The 18,217-nt window shown below is 49.9% G+C and overlaps 5 protein-coding genes across 5 annotated transcripts; 4 read left to right on the top strand and 1 right to left on the bottom strand.

Annotated features, from left to right (window-relative positions):
* Nucleotides 1–1,695: 1,695 nt before the first annotated feature.
* Nucleotides 1,696–3,851, top strand: N7477_008960 (S53 family peptidase; the record flags this gene model as incomplete). Its single annotated transcript, XM_056970622.1, has 5 exons — nucleotides 1,696–1,904; nucleotides 1,986–2,249; nucleotides 2,304–2,527; nucleotides 2,580–2,700; nucleotides 2,753–3,851. 5 exons carry the CDS (start codon nucleotides 1,696–1,698, stop codon nucleotides 3,849–3,851), a joined length of 1,917 nt encoding a protein of 638 aa, XP_056820654.1.
* Nucleotides 3,852–4,991: 1,140 nt separating this feature from the next.
* On the top strand, nucleotides 4,992–6,573 carry akr1 (putative aldehyde reductase (AKR1); the record flags this gene model as incomplete). Its single annotated transcript, XM_056970621.1, has 11 exons — nucleotides 4,992–5,038; nucleotides 5,092–5,179; nucleotides 5,230–5,243; nucleotides 5,321–5,405; nucleotides 5,475–5,494; nucleotides 5,551–5,623; nucleotides 5,674–5,803; nucleotides 5,863–5,927; nucleotides 5,990–6,118; nucleotides 6,171–6,286; nucleotides 6,342–6,573. The coding sequence occupies 11 exons, from the start codon at nucleotides 4,992–4,994 to the stop codon at nucleotides 6,571–6,573; spliced, it is 999 nt and encodes a 332-aa protein (XP_056820653.1).
* Nucleotides 6,574–8,154: 1,581 nt separating this feature from the next.
* On the top strand, nucleotides 8,155–9,977 carry N7477_008958 (uncharacterized protein; the record flags this gene model as incomplete). Its single annotated transcript, XM_056970620.1, has 7 exons — nucleotides 8,155–8,256; nucleotides 8,311–8,386; nucleotides 8,437–8,708; nucleotides 8,771–9,464; nucleotides 9,520–9,629; nucleotides 9,682–9,781; nucleotides 9,838–9,977. The coding sequence occupies 7 exons, from the start codon at nucleotides 8,155–8,157 to the stop codon at nucleotides 9,975–9,977; spliced, it is 1,494 nt and encodes a 497-aa protein (XP_056820652.1).
* Nucleotides 9,978–10,420: 443 nt separating this feature from the next.
* Nucleotides 10,421–14,186, top strand: N7477_008957 (Amidase; the record flags this gene model as incomplete). Its single annotated transcript, XM_056970619.1, has 13 exons — nucleotides 10,421–10,596; nucleotides 10,644–10,756; nucleotides 10,809–10,889; nucleotides 10,938–11,360; nucleotides 11,416–11,450; nucleotides 11,512–11,650; nucleotides 12,229–12,557; nucleotides 12,618–12,740; nucleotides 12,802–12,954; nucleotides 13,011–13,251; nucleotides 13,352–13,866; nucleotides 13,920–14,004; nucleotides 14,068–14,186. 13 exons carry the CDS (start codon nucleotides 10,421–10,423, stop codon nucleotides 14,184–14,186), a joined length of 2,532 nt encoding a protein of 843 aa, XP_056820651.1.
* A 1,040-nt stretch (nucleotides 14,187–15,226) lies between these two features.
* Nucleotides 15,227–18,217, bottom strand: tyr1 (uncharacterized protein; the record flags this gene model as incomplete). Its single annotated transcript, XM_056970618.1, has 11 exons — nucleotides 15,227–15,749; nucleotides 15,805–16,007; nucleotides 16,064–16,367; nucleotides 16,425–16,674; nucleotides 16,739–16,851; nucleotides 16,915–17,009; nucleotides 17,068–17,331; nucleotides 17,387–17,689; nucleotides 17,744–17,868; nucleotides 17,923–17,955; nucleotides 18,025–18,217. The coding sequence occupies 11 exons, from the start codon at nucleotides 18,215–18,217 to the stop codon at nucleotides 15,227–15,229; spliced, it is 2,406 nt and encodes an 801-aa protein (XP_056820650.1).

Genomic DNA, 18,217 nt, shown 5'->3' with positions numbered 1-18,217 from the left:
ACCAAGAGCGACCCTGGGCCAAATCCCAGCTCGAACAGGGCGCTCTGCTACTGCGACCTATGTTCATGGAACACGTGTCTCGGTGCGGTGATCCTTCCTGAATAGGGGTTCCTGGGATAGGACGTGGTCATGTATACAGTGTTATCCCGGGGCTGCTCATATCTTGAGAATGGATTGTGCAAGCGACGCTCATAGTCGAGATCCCCCAGATCATCGATGTCAAGCTTATGAAAAAGTATTTTCACTTCGGGTGTATAGTGTACTGTAGCTGATATCCTGAAATACCCTTTGCCTTTTCCGTCTCCATACTATATGACGAGGAGAGAATCGTACACATAGGTACATAAGATGGTAAGGGTCTGTTGATGGTCATCTTGGGACGTCGGCGCTTTTCTCGCACACATAGGCAGTCATTCGTCGAGTCACTGCCGGCGTCAGATGGGAGGTGCTGCACATGTCTGAGAGAAATATAACTCCTCGGATATCCTTGCGCCCGCACGGAATATTTTGGTAGTTGCAAATGTTGGGGTAGAACTCTTTTCTAAGCCTTAAAACCTTCAAGGGTAGGATGCATGTTGTTAACCCCGTCTATACCCCCTACCCCCTTCTCAGTTCCTAGCGCCCGACCCTTGGTTATAAGTTCAGGGGCATATCAGGATCGTCGCTCATGCTCGATAATTGGTCAGATCCAGAGGTATCCCGAGCCTGTGACAAGGGTTAGGCGATGACTTTCCTGATGGAGACACACTGCCCCCACTTGGTGTCCCTTGAAGTGGAGGTGGGAAACCTTGTCTGGGCGATGATGAAATGGTCCCGCTTTCATTCCTCATATGGATGCACCGAGGCTTGAGTCTTGAATATAATGCTCGACGCGTGGTGGTAAAGTCCAGCCGCTTTAATGATCTCTCATTTCTAGCAAGCTTCACGTGGCGTAAATTTGCCCTTCCGAGGCGAAGAGGCGAATGCTATGGCAAAAAAATTGTGGATTTGACCGATTGACTGCAACCATTTCTCCTCAGCAAGTGCTTTATTTACCTTAAAAGATCTCGAACGTTGCCGACAGGATTCAGAGCAATAAAGATCGCGCTTGCAATGGCATCTGCTCAGGAAAGTCGCCAAAGGCTATGCTAGGAAGGCAAATCAGAATCTTCACATGGCTTTAGCCATGGCCAGAACCGAATTAGAATTGAGCCGGAGCTAAAGTGAAGGGCCGTTCTGTGAATGGCCTTTCTTATGGATGTGACACCTGTGCTTGCAGTCCGAAATTGTAGTATTCCAAAGAAAGCGAAACACTGCCTCGTCTAAAGTCCTTAATTGTTTGTCTAGCTTTTTAGGGGTCCAAGCTTTGGGGGATCGTCCTTTGGCTTTTCCAGATGGGAAGGTCTCTAATGCACCGGTTCGAGAGATAGTCAGAGTAGATGCTCCATTCTAGGCCCGCTATCCCCGCCGATCGTAGCTCCACCACGAGGCACAACCAGCTGATAACCCTCTTTCCATCTTGAGTTGGGGGCTGTACGTGGCTTCTCATTGGATTATTGCTAAGAACAGACAAGAGAAGGATATAAACAGGTGAGCTACGGAGCACGGGGGATAGCGGGGTCACTACAATTGTAGTATAAAAGCTTGCCTCGTCCCAGCATTCCTGGGTTCCGATTGGCATCACATACGAAGTGAACCTGAGTGGATCCACGCATCATGAAGTATTCCGCTCTGTTTATAGGAGTTGCAGCTGTTAGTGCCCTCGCCGTGCCCACTCCTCATACTTATGAGCTACACGAGAAACGTGAATTCATGCCATCTTCATGGAATGAAGGGAAAAGACTAGACGGCTCGACACCATTGCCTGTGCGAATCGGTCTGATGCAGCCTAATTTGAACCGTGGCCACGACCTTCTTATGGAAATGTATGTTATGGCGCAATAAAACACTGGATCAAGGTGCGTACTACTCTATATGAGCAATAGTTGACGAATTGGATACCCCAGGTCGAACCCATCCTCGAGCCGCTATGGTCAACATATGTCCGATTCCGAGGTAATTGACTTGTTCGCACCGAGCCAGGAGAGCGTGGATAGTGTTCTTGGATGGTTGGAGTCCTCCGGTGTGGCTACAGATCGTATCTCGCAATCTGTGAATAAGCAGTGGATGCAATTTGACGCCGACGCCGAAGAGCTAGAGAAGCTGCTCCGCACCGAATACTATCTCTATGCCCATTCTGAGACCGGTCGTTCTCACGTTGCATGCCGCGAGTAAGGGTCTTGATGAGCTTAGAGTGTGTTCTGTACTAACACTAAAATTGATAGATATCATGTGCCGAGCTCAGTGCGCGAGCACGTCGACTATATCACTCCGGGTATCACTTTGCGTGAAGTGACTGGTGTGGGAAGACGGAGTGATCCAAATATCAAGAAGCGCGTTGCAAACGGGCTGCCGCCCATCCTAGAGCCTATCGCAATTCCACTTGAACAGTTGCTCGGGCGGCTGCTTGATTTCTGCGATGTTGCCATCACACCCCAGTGTATCCGGGGTAAATCGCCAAGTATTCATGAATTTCGATGTACGCTAATGCTGCTCTTTAGACATGTATAACATCACAGAAGGCACATCGGCGAATCAAGGTAACGAACTCGGAATTTTCGAAGGCATTGGCGACGTCTACGCTCAGGAGGATCTTAACCTCTTTTTCACAACGCTTGCAAGGTACCGTGTCTCAATCTCAGAACCGGTCTATTTTCACTGACTGTTGCGCTAGCGACATCCCTACTGGAACTCACCCGACCTTGAAAGCTGTAGATGGCGCCAAAGCCCCTGCTCCTTTGCAAAGTGCGGGGCCTGAGTCTGATCTGGACTTCCAGATTACTTACCCGATCATCTGGCCTCAAAACTCGATTCTCTTCCAGACGGATGACATGGTCTACGAGGAGGACTACACATTCCGTGGCTTCCTCAACACTTTCCTGGATGCTATCGACGGCTCATACTGTGATGAAATCTCGCCTCTTGACCCCCCTTACCCAGACCCTCAGGCTGGCGGCTACAAGGGCACGTTACAGTGCGGTGTCTACAAGCCCACCAACGTAATCTCGATCTCTTACGGGGGCGATGAAGCTGATCTACCTGTTGCATACCAGCGACGCCAGTGCAACGAGTTCATGAAGCTTGGCATGCAAGGTGTGTCGGTTGTTGTCGCTTCTGGTGACTCTGGCGTTGCTGGAGCCAGCAACTGCTTGGGAGAAGATGGCAAGGTTTTTAACCCTGACTTCCCGGCCTCATGCCCGTACTTGACGGCCGTGGGGGCAACTGTCATTCCCCTTGGTGCCGGTGCCAAAGACCATAAAGAAGAGGCTGTAACCCGTTTCCCGTCTGGCGGGGGGTTCAGCAACATCTACGAGCATCCCGATTACCAGTCTCAAGCTGTGGCTGACTATTTTTCCACGGCTAAGCCTACCTACCCTTACTATGAGAGCGTCAATAATAACAGTTTTGCGGCCAACGGCGGCATCTACAACCGGATTGGACGAGGCTATCCTGATGTTTCCGCGATCGGGGACAACGTTGTCATATTCAACGCCGGTTTGCCAACCTCAATTGGCGGTACCTCGGCTTCGGCTCCAGTCTTCGCCTCTGTTTTGACCCGTATCAATGAGGAGCGGCTAGCTGCAGGCAAGACAACTGTCGGTTTTGTCAACCCTGTTCTGTATGCGCATCCGGAGGCCTTCTTTGACATCACTAAGGGCGATAACCCAGGCTGCGGCACCAATGGGTTCTCGGCTGCCGTGGGCTGGGATCCAGTGACTGGATTGGGTAGTCCTAACTACCCGGCCTTGCTGAAGGTCTTCATGAGCCAGTGAACGGCACTCCAAGACTTGAATTAACAAATACAATTTCATTGTAATTCAACCGAGACTTGCGATCTTTCAACAGAAAGACGTGTAGAATATGAAGTTCAACGCTGTCGCAAGAGTGTGACTCTTGCCCAGTCACGCACATGGCTCTAAAGGGCATGCCAGTTAGGTACGAAATACATTAACTCGCGGAATGTCCAGGTGCCGGTTAAATATACATTAACTGATTTCAAGGCGTGTTTAGCGGTTCAAAAGGTTTCAAATTCACATTGAAGTTGCGACTCCACTTGTAAAGAGAGGAAGTTGTGGACGGCGTCACCTGTTGGCAGTGTATAGCCAAAAACCTCCAAGACGTCAAAGTGTTGAGGACAGCGAACTAGCCCACAATCAGGATTTGGAAGCTTGCCAACGAGCTCAAACTAAAAAGACCTGGGCCTCCGGTCGATTGCGCGAGCCGACTGTCATGCAAACAGCTCTTACAAAAGTGTTTCCGTTCGGAGTAAGTGCGATGGCCGAAGCGATCGTGCCGACGACCCCGGCGTTGGTCCGACCAGGCTTTCCACGTTCTATTGATACGACAAAGGTTTAAATTGCGCAATGAGCTTTACTAGGCCTAATCTGGTGCCCGACAAGAGACTGCAATGAAGAACGGAGCTATGGAAACTATGTTGCAAGATCTTGATTGCTAAGTCGCCCCGCGAATCAGTAAATTATCCGGCTTGAGACGGGTAATAAATATGACATCACGAATTAAACCAGCAAGTACTGGGGGGGGGCGGAGGGGGGCCACTTCTTGGGAGATGCAGTCGAGTTCATCCCTACTGCCATTCGGAAAATTTATGTTAATATTATAATGGACGGATTGTGTTCATTGAGTCGACAATTTATTCCAGGTGTGAACCTCAGCTTGATTTAAGAGGGGACCCTGTGCGGTGAAACCGCTGCTATAATCGCTGCCGATCCCGACTCGGTGGGGGTCTACTCCGAAGGAGGGGCAGCGTCGGAGGGCGAGATCGCGGTATTGTTAAACCCCGCCGGAGACACGTCAATGCTTTATTAGACGTGGCCCCTCCCGGAGTTTACTCTCCATTTCAAGCTTCCTGCCTGTTTTTCCATCTTAAATCTTTCTATTATTCAACTCACAAGATGTCTCTCGGCAAGAAGGTTACTCTTAACACTGGCCACCAGATTCCGTATGCTCTCCAATTGAAATGCTGAATGTCGAGATATTAACACGCGCGCACAGCCAGCTAGGATTTGGCACCTGGCAATCTGCCCCCGGCCAAGTCGGTGAGGCCGTTTATGAAGCCCTGAAGGCTGGTTACCGCCACCTGGTACGTCTCCATTCTATGCAAATATGAAAATTAAGACTAACACCTCCTAGGATCTTGCCACTATGTATGTCGTTTCGGTTTCGCTTTGGCGCTTCAATTGCTGCCGAATCTTGTTTTGCTGACCAGACTCTCGTCTTCTAGCTATCAGAACCAGAAGGAGGTTGCCGCTGGCATCAAACGCGCTTTCCAGGACGTTCCCGGCCTCAAGCGTGAGGACATTTTCATCGTGAGTACTACACATTCGCTTGGGAACATTTGATTGAATAGAAAATTCTGACAATTTATCCGCACATAGACTTCTAAGTTGTGGAATAGGTAAATTGCGGAGGTCGATATCTCCTTTCATGACAGACGGTTCTGACTGCGCACAGCCAGCACCGCCCTGAGGTCGTCGAGGCCTCTTTGGATGCGTGTCTTGCCGAGCTTGAGCTTGATTACCTCGATGTATGTGTGATTACGCTGCAATTCGGACGAATAGCCACTGATAGACTTAGCTTTACCTTGTCCATTGGCCTGTCGCTTTCCAGAAGGGCGAGTCGTACTTCCCCCTTGTCGCCAACAGCACTGTCGAGGGCGGTGATGTGATCATTGATGACGGTGTTTCCATTGTTGACACCTGGAAGGGTAAGGAGGCTCGTGCATCGCCTGGAGCAAACGTGCATTGACTCTTTCTCTGTCAATAGCCATGACCAAACTCCCTAAGAGCAAGGTTCGCTCGGTCGGTGTCTCGAACCACACCATTGAGCATGTAAGTAGAGCTCTTGCTTGCAGTGGGTATCTCGAACATGCACTGACGAAGGACTTGAATAGCTTGAGGCCCTCATTAACGGCACCGGTGTCGTTCCTGCTGTCAACCAGATCGAGCGCCACCCTGTGCTGCAGAGCAACGACCTGATCGAGTACTGCCAGAAGAAGAACATTCACATTACTGCATACTCTGTATGTGTCTTTCCTGTTATCACGTGAAGTGTTTCGGTGCTAACATCATCAGGCCTTTGGTAACAACATGCTCAACATTCCTCTCCTCATCACCCGTCCCGAGGTCAAGGAGGTCGCTGAGGCGGTCGCTAAGCGTACCGGCACCGAAGTCACCCCTGCCCATGTCATGTAAGATGAAACTCCCCACTTGATGCCAATCGCACCCTTTAACGATTCCATTCAGTCTTGCCTGGTCCCAGGTCGGTGGCCACAGTGTTATCCCCAAGTCGGTCACTCCGTCCCGCATCCGCGATAACTTCAAGGAGATCGAACTCCTGCCAGAGGAGGTGCAGAAGGTTAGCCAGCTGGGCAAGGACCGCAAACGTTACAATATTCCTTACACTGCCAATAAGCCCCGCTGGAATATCAACATCTTCGGTGAGCCTGAGAGGAGCAGCCTGCTGACCACAAGGTGATTGTCTAAACCTTTGCAATGTTCGAATATATGATGAGATATGTAAATTCAGTTCAGTCAATTGGTGCCAGGAAGATCGTAGAAATTTGATCCTCAAGACAATTCGCCAGATACTCTAGATTGTTCAAGCATATTCATTGATTAAACTTTCAGGATTGGAAAAGACGGGGCTGGGGTATCTAGGCGAACGGACGAATGAAACAAAGAACATTGTCAAGCATCACCTTGACATTCATAGATCTCTCGGTCTTCTCTGAATTATTTTTCATCAATAGCTGAACCGCTTGTACTCACCCTCAAGGTCTTAGCCCTCTGGATTTATTGGTTGCTGGTGTGTGCTGAATACTGGCCCGGCATCAAGCTCATGATGTTCTTGCACGGGAGTCACCACGCACGGTACTTCATGTATTGACCTCCCATCTAAGAAAGCTGACAAGGGTCCAATCGGTTTGCGGTTCACGGGTGCGCTGGTCAGTGGCGCAGGCGACAGAGGTGAAGGAGGGGACATATGCGAAACAGGTTGAAGGTTATATGAAGGAACGGGCTTGTACTGGGAACTGGATGGTTTCTCTGGAAGTACTGCCAACGAGAGCGAAGAATCTGCGCAGCTGCGCCTGCTCTTTTGCTGACGCCTATGTCGAAGCATGTACCGTAGTAGAAGCACTATAAGCAGAACTATGACGATGACACCTACCGTGATCCCCCCCCTTGGCGCCGGCTCCAAGTGAATTTCCGGATGATCCAGACGAGCAAATGTATCCGCCGTTGAAGACCCCGTCCGATCTCAGACTGTCAAATGAGCTGCAAGATATGATTGGCCATGTACTTCATTTGACGTTTAAAACAGCACTGCCCTTCGGATCCACTGCGGGACTTGATTACTGTGTGGTGTACTGTAGACGCTTTGTTGATCCACGGCACCCATCGCAATTGGGTCTTCTGGTAGAATTCCCTTTGTTGCTTGGAAAGCTCAATCTCATCGATAATTAGTTTCCGCCTCTGGAGAAACTGAGCCGCCTAGTTCTACGATTACATTGGCCTCAAGATGAGATTTCGGTCGAAATGCAAAGGCAGCAGCATTCGTCGATCCGCGAAGCCAATTTAATCTGGATATGTCCTACAGGTTAGAGAGTATTTGATCGAATGTGTCTGCCTGGATTTCTTTAAATCCCGCTTTCTACTCTACCATATGCGTTGATCAGCAATCGCCTTTCGCGGAGAGGTCTTCCCCAATAACATAGTACATTGAGAGACTCCGCCCGGAGAGAAACTAAGACGAGGCTACTAGCTGAACAAACGAAGTCCTCTGGTCGCCCTGCGTAGCCACGATGTAATTCGATACTCTTTTCGCACATGATCCTCCGAAGATATCTTCTGAAATCTTCCGAGTCGGTTATTATGTTGTACTCGTGCTCCGCCCGAATATTGTTCTCCTCCGAGATCCTTCGTATTCGCATAACTTCACGGATCACGTACCTGATCCCTTGTGCTGGCGCCAAGGCCTTACTGAGTCAGCATATGCGGGGAAGTCCTCTCCGCGTTGCGTAGACAGCAAGAGCGACAGCATCGACCGATTTGCCTCATGAGAGTGGCCAAAGGCTGCCGTCGGTGTCGCCATCGCCATATTCGCTGTGTGATTGCCGCGGGGGCCTCTGTCTGTACCCCGTGTGCGCGCCTCAACCGAGTATGTCATCTCGATGCGCGCTTCCACTTCAAGGCTGTGCACTACATATATCAGAATAGCAACGGCTCGTCCGCACCTTATGCCTTTGTATGGGATGAGCAGCAGGTCTGGGTGGATGTTTCACAGCCAAGTGCGCTAAATTTCCTATTTTCTTTCTCTGTGTTAATGTTGATGCCACAGTTCTGTTCGTCAACGAGGCCTCTCATGGATGGGAAGGAGATGACCTTGTCCATGAAAGCCCCGCCTCGATCCCAGCAAACACCTCGGAAACAAATCCATCGCCTGGCCGGCAACTGACTACGCTGTCAGACATCACGACGGGGTTCAATTCGTCTTTCCAACGCGCTTCCATTCACCATGAGCTAGAACGGACTCAAACAAATACTTCCATGGCCTTGTCTCGGCGAGAGGTATCTTTGATGACACATTTCATCCAGAAACTCGCTCCATGGGTGAGTGGCACCAACCTCACTGGTCTAGGCTTGGAAGTCCTCGCGATCTAAAGGAACCATAGGCAGATATATGTGACCCTCAGTCGCACTTTAGCAGCGTCGTGCCTCGGCGTGCAATGGAAAACCCCATGGTCTTCAAGGCAGTGATGGCTCTCGCGGCGCGGCACGACGCCATTCTCACTAAGACAAATGACTGGGAAGCCTCATCCTACCTTGGGCAGTGCTTAGAATTGCTCATCGCAGCACTGGACCGTCCTGAACACACGTACGACGATGATCTGTTGGTGACGGTGGTCATACTGCGCATCTATGAGGAGTTGGAAAACAACACGGATGAAAAGTTTCACCTTCTCGGATCCAACCATCTTATCAATCTCATGTCTCGCGCTGCCTCCTCAGGTGGAATGGCCGAGGCTGTCAGCTGGCAGTTTTTGCGTCAGGCCATCTACGCATCCGTAGTACAGTATCAACACTTTCAGTTGGACTTGCGCAATTACGAGCGGTCATTCATGTTTCAACGGAACGAAGATGCCGCATTTGCCAACATGATCGTATTTCATTGCGCACATATCATCCAATTGTGCCGAAACTTTCCCAGACAGGCAGTCGAAGAAACTGCCTGGCACCAAATTTCTGGAGCTGTAGACGAGTGGCACGGGAAAACAACCATCCCCTGGCAGCCCATTCGATACCAGGCACCCGATCTGACTGCGAATCGCCCCTTTCCTGAAGTCTGGATGATGTCGGCCCCTGCTGGTCTGTATCTTACGCGGCCCTTCGAGAATGACTTGACTGACGACGGGCACTTCAGTGGTGGGAATGCAGTATTATCACACGGCTCGCGTCTTCCTCACATTGACAGATCCTCGATCTTTTCAAATGAACGATTATGCCAGAGCTCGATTTCGGCACCAAGCCGAGGTATGGTAGGATTGGAAAAACGTAAGTGTCTAGGCTGACTCATCTTTCCTAGAGAACTATTGCTGCGCACGTTGCAACCGTTATCGGTCTCTCTTTATCGAATGAGAGTGTCCATAATGCATACTTTATGGCCTGCCATCTCCTTCACCGCTGTTCGTTCGACTCCGATCGGGGTAAAGGCTTTTGCTGACGATCATCGATCATATAGATGGGCACTGTCTGCGACATGCCGCCGAGCAAGAAGGATCGCTGGATTTCCTCGGTCGCGCTGAGCATGTGCTGGGTTGGCGAACGGCATGGATCCGGGACGAGTTGGGGAAGCAGTGGGCCGAGATGGCGGATGTGTAGACAACAGTGCACACTGTGGGGGGTTCCGTCCTCTACTCTGTGCGCTAGAGGCCACGGATCCACCTGGTTTCGAGGAAAGCCGATCGCCCCGGCCAGAATCCACTTGGTGTTCGGATTTGGGTTCGATCTCCGCGTGAACCGGACTTGCACGTAATCTCCATGGGTGTCCTATCAGCATCGGAGTGGGGTTTGAGGGCGTCTCCAAGAGCTGCGGAAATGATGATTCATAGCGATAAGAGACCTGTAGCTAGACTAAGGAAAGCCTCTCGACTCCGATCGTTTTTGCGGGTTTGTGATTTTAATACCGTTATCACCGATGACATCAAAGCTCGAGGTTCTCAAATTGCCCCTCACCTCAGTGGCTTTGCTTCCCTACCTATCTTTAACTGTCAGAAAATTTCCCCTGTCAGATCGATTCCTCTTCCATTATATCAGGGTCCATCATGTCCTTGCCAACCTCATACAAGGCGGCCTTGTTCAAGGAGGCGGGAGCCCCACTGGTCATTGAGGACGTGCAGTTGACCAAGCCCGCCGCGGGCGAAGTGCTGGTCAAGGTCGAGGCTTGTGGTGTCTGCCACTCGGACACAATCCCTCAGGCTTACGGGATGAATGGCAAATTGTAAGCAACGAACGAGATACCTTCGGCGCGCCGACTAATCTCCGTAGCCCGATCATTCCTGGTCATGAAATTATCGGAAAGATCGTCGCCTTGGGTGATTCGGTTTCCCAGTGGAAGGTCGGCGATCGAATTGGCGGCCCATGGCATGGAGGCCACGATGGTGCGACAAATTCGCATTTATCCAGAAAGCAAACCGTGCTAATTGGGTCCAGGCACCTGTCTCGCCTGCCGTAAAGGCCACTTCCAGATGTGTGACCTTGGGATTATTAACGGCGTCACGAAACACGGCGGATGTAAGATCGCCTCTCTCCGCTAAGATGATGACCAACTAACCCGGGTAGATGCGCAATACTGCATTCTCCGTGCCGAGGCTGGTGTTCGCATCCCGACCCACGTTCGGGCGGCGGAGTATGCGCCCATTCTGTGCGCTGGTGTCACCGTCTTCAATGCGATGCGTCAGATGAACGTGCAGCCGGGCTCCACGGTGGCCATTCAGGGTCTTGGTGGCCTGGGACATCTGGCAATTCAATACGCGAATCGGTTCGGATTCCGTGTAGTCGCCATTTCGCGTGATGCGCAAAAGGAGAAGTTTGTACGAGAGCTGGGAGCCCACGAGTATATCGATACCAGCAAGGAGGACGCGGCCGCGGCGCTGCAGAAGCTTGGTGGTGCTTCACTGATCGTAGCCACCGCACCGAACCCACAGGTCATTTCGCCACTCTTGAAAGGCCTTGGTCCCCTCGGAAAAATCTTGATTCTTGCCGGTAAGGAACCGCCCCTGGAGAATATAGAAGCGACAGGATTGACATTTATCTTCAGTGGCGGGTGAGGTGCCTTTCGACACCTTGGCGATGGTAGGTATTTGTCCTGCTTACGTTGTTGATACTACCAAGGTCCTTCTAATACTACGAACAGATTTCCAAAGGCCTGTCGGTTCACGGATGGCCCAGTGGCCATGCGATGGACTCAGAAGAAGCCATTCAGTTCACGGAGCTGGAAAACATCAAGTGCATGGTGCAAGAGTATCCGTTGGAGAAAGCCAACGAAGCATTCGGTAAGTCTTAGTCTCCCATGTCGTTTCAAGGCTTCACGGAACGGCTGACCGCGGATCAATTCCTAGATGCTATGATGAAGGGATCGGTCCGATTCCGCGCGGTTATTACGATGGATTAAGGGTTTGGGCGGAGTATAGGGAGGATGGCAAAATCACAACATGGTTGAGATCAAGATCGCTGTTTCCTCGTGTCAAGTTTGCGTAGCCAGTAAAACACTAATCTCGGGTAGATTGACACCCAGCAACATTCTTTTTCAAGGTGTGCACGGCAAAGGCAACGCTAAAAAAGCGGCTCAGGAGACGAACGGGTATAGAACGGGGAGCGCGCAATTATCTATGATTGGCCTATTCGGGTCGAGTTAGCATGATCGCGGGGAAATTGGAGCACACGAAGCAATGGAAACACCACCCAGCTCGCATGTACTTGCTCTTCGTGGCCAAAGGGTCATCTTCTCTCGGGCAATGTATTACACATGTGCAGACTCGTCTCACTCGAAAGTCCCCCACTCGATCATTATTTAAAAGCTCCCATTGTCCGGCCATCGGTTCACTCATATGCTCCTCGACCATCAACCTAGCATTTGCTCTTACTCCTCAGCAGTACGGATACATCAAAACCATGGCGACAGAATCTTGGGAAGTACTTGTCCAGATCAAACAGGCCGAAGCCGCGGCCAAAATACCTTTTCCATGGCGTCTCCCTGCTGAATACACCAACATATCCGAGACGGCCAGGATCAACGTGCTGGACGTTCCGCGTCGTTGTGGTCTTCTGACCTCTAAACAATTAGAAATTACTGAAAACTACGATGCCACCTCGCTTCTAGAGAAACTAAGTCGCCAGGAACCGTCGGCCTACGAAGTTACGGAGGCATTTTGCATTCGTGCTGCGATTGCACAGCAGGTGGTATGACTTCTCTCTCCAAGGTCCATGACAATGGCGCCGCTGGCTGACAGTTGTACATAGACCCGGTGCCTCACAGAGACATTCTTTGATCTCGCACTTCAGCGAGCGAAAGATCTGGATCGGCATTTGCAAGAAACTGGGCAGCTCGTGGGACCCTTGCATGGATTGCCCATCAGCTTCAAAGTATGCAAGAGCCTCTCATCATTTCTCCGCGCGCACGCTAATGTGTGTGACTTCCATTCAGGACTGTTTCAACGTCGAAGGGGTTCCCAGCACAATTGGATTCACCTCTTTCATCAAGAATAGCCCTGTGAAATCGAACTCAGCACTTGTGGGAATCATCGTGGGTCTTGGGGGAATCCCTTATGTCAAAACAAACATTCCACAGACCATGATGGTACCCACTCCCTTCACTTTTTTGCTCTATCTGTATGAATTTCTAACCTTTCAAAGGCAGCAGACTCTCACAATTTCGTTTTCGGAAGAACACTGAATCCCCATAGTTCTAATCTGACAGCAGGGGGAAGTTCAGGCGGAGAAGGGGCACTGATCGCCATGCGAGGATCCATACTAGGTATCGGTACCGATATTGCTGGATCGATTCGTATTCCAGCCATCTGCAATGGGGTATATGCTCTGCGTCCTTCAGCGGATCGTATTCCATATGGTGGCCAGACAAGCTCTGGCCGACGCGGTATGGTTGGGATCAAGGCTTGCGCTGGGCCTCTAGCTACCCTCTGTTCGAGATTTGGAACTTTTCATGTCACTTATAAGTAACGCTGATCCGTGGAAAGTGGATTCATCGGTCATTTTCTCGCCATGGCGGACTGTAACTTCGAAGTCGCCGCTGCGTCTAGGTGTGATCCGGGAAGATCCTCACTTCCCACTGCATCCACCAATTCTTCACAACTTGGAGCGAGCAATCCAAAAGCTTCAAGCTGCAGGTCACCAGATTATTCCACTGGAGACACCATCAATCAAGGACGCCTGTGCACTGGCATTTCGCATGTTTGCCATGGACCCGGCCGGCACTGCATTCCAGCACATTGCTGCCAGTGGAGAGCCGATCATACCGGCGCTGGCTTCAACATCTCTTCCGCATGAATACCTGCAATATGACTATGCTCCGCTAACCCTTGAGGGACTCTACGATCTCAACGAGCAGCGGTCCAAGCTCAAAGAGGAGTTCCGCTCACTGATCGTGCAAGCCGACATTGATGTCATTATCATGCCCGGTTACCAGGGAACTGCCCAAACTCATGATCTCTTTGGGTTCGTACCGTACACTGTTCTCTGGAACCTCCTTGATGTAAGTGCACCCAAATGATCCCTACGAGGTGATCCATCACTAATACCACTCAGTACCCGGCTTGCATCGTGCCATTCGGAAACGCAAACAAGACTGCAGATGCAGCATTCATTCGAAATGTGGAGTACAGACCACCTTGTATGTATAGAGACTCTCTTTCAAAACTACAATTGAAGCTGACTTTAAATGACTAATAACCAGATATGCCGGATGAAGTGGAAAGCGCACCTTGCTGTGTGCAATTGGTGGGCCGAAACTTGCGTGATGAGGAATTAATGAAAGCTTCTCGAGTTGTTGCGGATATACTCGCGGCTCAATAAGATACTTTCTGGTACCAGGGCTATACATTCTTTTCCTGTTCTCCGCGTTTTCTCATCCTTGGAGAACTCAAGATTCTTCAGTCACGCATGTTATCTCTATGACACTGTATCAATTCAAGGCTTCCGTGATATACACATGGACAGGCGTGGACACTGCTTGAGTGGTGACCACGTACATTCCACATTTATGTGTAGGCACTCATGTGACTGATCTGATCAATCTGGTAGCCTCTCTTATGTAGAAACTCATGAGCTCCGGGGCGGTTAGACGTCTCTAGGAATTTGACCTCTGAGATCCACTAGCGTCAGTTCTTAAAAGGGCCTCAATCTGCACCAGCGATCATTGAGATGACTTCTTTTCGGCGCGTCTTGTTACATTTGCTATTCCACTTTGGACGAATAGTCAATCAATTACGTAGCCGGGCAACTGCGGAATGTCCGTTACAATGAGATTGAAACCTGAGATTTACGTAATTCAAGCTGGAAGAAGCTTATCAAAAACTTTTCTCAGCATCAATTGCAAGATGCAAATATCTTGTCTATCCCTTCCCTTGTTTTTCTCCTCGGAGACTCGGTTCAATCAGCCTCCACGATATCCCTAAAACCACCCTTTTAAGTATGGATTGTAGGTAGACGACGGCCAACCAACCATCAAATTACGGTGGCTGGAGAGACCGGCTTTGAAGCATATCTCTCTTTGCAAGAGCGAAAAGCCTGAATGTAGGCGCAATGGAGCAACCACTTTCATTTTCTCGCTCTGATGGAAACAGGTCCAATCCCTGGAGTCTATACAAAGGGTTCGCGAAAACTTCCGCCCATTTGGAGATTAACTTTGGACAATGTAGGATCCATAGGATGGTGTTCTGGGTGACACTATATCAAAATGATGAAAAAGAGATAGGATAGAAGAGAAATATAATTAATCCACACAGAGTTGCCAAGTTCATCGCATTGGCCGCCGCAAGTTCGACTCCGAAAATCCCCAACACTGATATGTGGGCGATCCCGCGTGCGTGTATAACATGAAACAAGTAACAAAATCAGAGTGATATGTGCTCTTCGTTCTCGTGCTTCTGTAGGAAGAGCGCCTTCATCGATGGATAAGTGCGCACTTCCAACTCCTCTGATAGCACAGAACTTCCTTCCGCATTACCCAGCCCATACGAAATAGCATTAGGTATGCTATCTTTCACGCGTTTAGCAAACCAAATTGCATGAATCCAATCAATCCAGACTTCAAATCCGGTGCCCTGATCGTGAATCATGATGGTTGTTCCTTCTTCCGCCCGGAAGCGATTTTCGAGGCTGATCAATTCTTCCTTACCCCATGAGCTTCCAACCTTAGCATTAAACATGATCTGACCTTGACCTCTTCGGATGGACATATGGAAGATTGTCTCGTTCGCGGCATCTGTTATGGAAATTTGAGTCATGTCGATTCCTTTTCCAGGGCTGACCAAGTCGACAGTCGCTGACTCCAGCAAAATGACGCTATCAGCCTTGAGCTGCCTGTGGAACTTGAGGGTCGTGTGCAGTGGCAAATTAGCTCGAGGCCTTGCTGGTCTTGAAGATGTCAGAACTCGAAATTTCTTGTATATAGCTCTCCGTATCAACCCACCTTGGAGCTGGAGGTTGGACCTTGGGCTGTTTGAGCTCTGGATCCAATGCTCCATCTGCGCCACCCGTTATGGTGGGCTCTTTTTGGAAGTTGTCAAAAGCTGGCGGTCTTGCAGGGTTTTCGAAGAACTTGGTAGCATTACTGCTGCCAATTATCTCCAAGTCGAGCTTTTCAACTTCATAGCGAGGCAATTCCTTGCCATTCTGGTATCTCATCAGTTCCATCACTCATCTGGTCCTCACATATCAAGGTCCCTCACCTTGACAACTCGCCAGTAGGCCCTTTTCTGTAGATAGCTGAGAACCTCCTCTCGTGTCAATGACTTGAGTTTGCGACCATCACGTAGTAGCTTGTAAAGTACAGGCGTAAGCGGGATATAGGCGGTCGACTTGATACGAACTGTCTGGCCGTTTTTGCAATTTCCACAGACAGTCGCCCCGTCAAGCTCCGGTTTCTGGCTGAAGTTGTATACTTCTGCAATTAGATCCGTCACTGGCACTTGAACTCCGTCTTCTTGTGCCAAATACAGCTTGACCCAGAATGGCTGCCCTCCCAAAGCATACCTGTTTTTGTCATGAGCTTCATACCTTGAAAAACCTGCTTGGAGACGACCGACTCACTTCACAAATCGAATACTAAATGCGAAGTCCGTGATCTGCAGTCCGCCATCAATTTGCTCCACCCCATCGGGAGTCGGAGCCTTCGAGTCTAAGGCCAGTTCTCGGGAGACACCGTACAGCTTGTTAATCGCGGTATTCAGATCTTCCGCAAGCAAGGATTGATCAAAGGATTCATTTTGATAGTATTTGGCATTCCATCTTTGAATTTCCGGGTATGTGTACCCCAGATTGGGAGTGTGTCGCACACCATCTGGGGTCCAGTAGTTACCTTCTGCATCCAGTCTGAAGGGCTGCAGAGGTGTATCGGCGCCAACTGCATGCTCTTTGCCGAAAGAATCCCGAAATAGTGGCGTTATCGGAGGGGATATTGGTGAGCCATTTTTCTGGGTTCAACGCTTGCCAGATAGCAAAAATGCGATCGATATTACTGCGAGTAAAAAACTTGTTAGCTTCGTATCAATGCGCATTGCAGGATGAATGACAAACAGACCAATGGTGCAGGAAGAATAGAGGATCAAAGGACGCGACTGGTACATTTCCCATGTGCCCCTCGGCACCAGTCCATCCGTGAATATTGTTGTGTATCTATTTGAAGCTTTCTATTAATTCAACTGAGCTGTTGAACCTGGAAGAAAAGACTCACGTATTCGATATTCAGATCTTCATCCACACTTTGGTCTTTCGAGGCGGGATTTGTACTCGCAAAAGTAGTGTAATCCATGGGCACCGTGAGCAGTCGGTAGACCATCTCTGCAGCAGGACCATGATTCTTGTCATTGTACCCCATGTGTGCGTTGAACGCATCGGCAACTTTGCGGTTGTTGACCACACCGTGACGCCAGCCTTCGCTAGTAGGCTTCTGATCTTCTTCGTCGGGCCATCTGCTGGTACCAATCGCATTGCCAAACTAATTTTCATTAGATGAAGAGATCATAACGGGGTACATCGTTGGACAGGCTTACATTTTTGTACTCTTCTTGATCTGCGTCGTTGGCCCAAGTGTTCTCAGTGCCAACACCTTCACTCCGCATGGGCTTATCTGTTGGCATACGGAATTGGAACAAAGGATTGTCAATGCGCATTCTTCCCCCTTCTGGCTTCGGGACAGTTATGGTAGGATACTTGGCAAGGTCGGGAACCCGACCACTTCTCGCCCAATCCCAGAATGGAAGACGCCAGGCGTCAGCCTTTTCCCGCCAAGCAGCTTGCTGGTCCTCTGGAAACTGGGGAATTACTTCCATGATCATGACGTCGTATATGGCTTGCTATAGATCGGTCAATGTCGAACTTGGGTTAGAGGCTTGGGGCTTCGGCTAGACCTCGAAGAGAAGAACATATGGCCTGTGCCAAATTGGAAAGATGATATGCGCATGGAAGCAGTATCCATTCTTCATGGGCTCAGGACTGGGGTCATCCCAGCGCACAAAGGGTTGACCGTGAATACCTTGATGCATGTCAAACTCAAACTCAGAAAATGGAAGAAACAGTCAATCATTACCCGCGACTTGGAAATAGGATAGTCTCTCCTTGGCTATAGCGAAAGATCAGCACATCTATAGGCGAACTTGACGGTGCGAGAGAAGGATCAAATGTCACATACGATCCAATTTCTGTAGTTTATCCAAGCCCATGATAAAAAGATCAACCTGCCCTTTATTGGACCACTTGGAGCTCCAATCGTCAATGTTTTGACGAGCAAAGACTCGTCGGTTAATTCCATCTTCAGCCCTGGATTCTGTGTCTGGGAACCGCGCCCTGACAGGGTAGTACTCATACGACGGCTCAGGTACCAT

This window comes from Penicillium maclennaniae (genome assembly GCF_028827695.1).
Source record: "Penicillium maclennaniae strain IBT 15551 chromosome Unknown utg000007l:1.0-4884863.0:1.0-4888362.0, whole genome shotgun sequence".
Classification (NCBI taxonomy): domain Eukaryota; kingdom Fungi; phylum Ascomycota; class Eurotiomycetes; order Eurotiales; family Aspergillaceae; genus Penicillium; species Penicillium maclennaniae.
The sequence above is the reverse complement of the archived record's forward strand: the minus strand, read 5'-3'. Positions and strand labels throughout refer to the sequence as shown.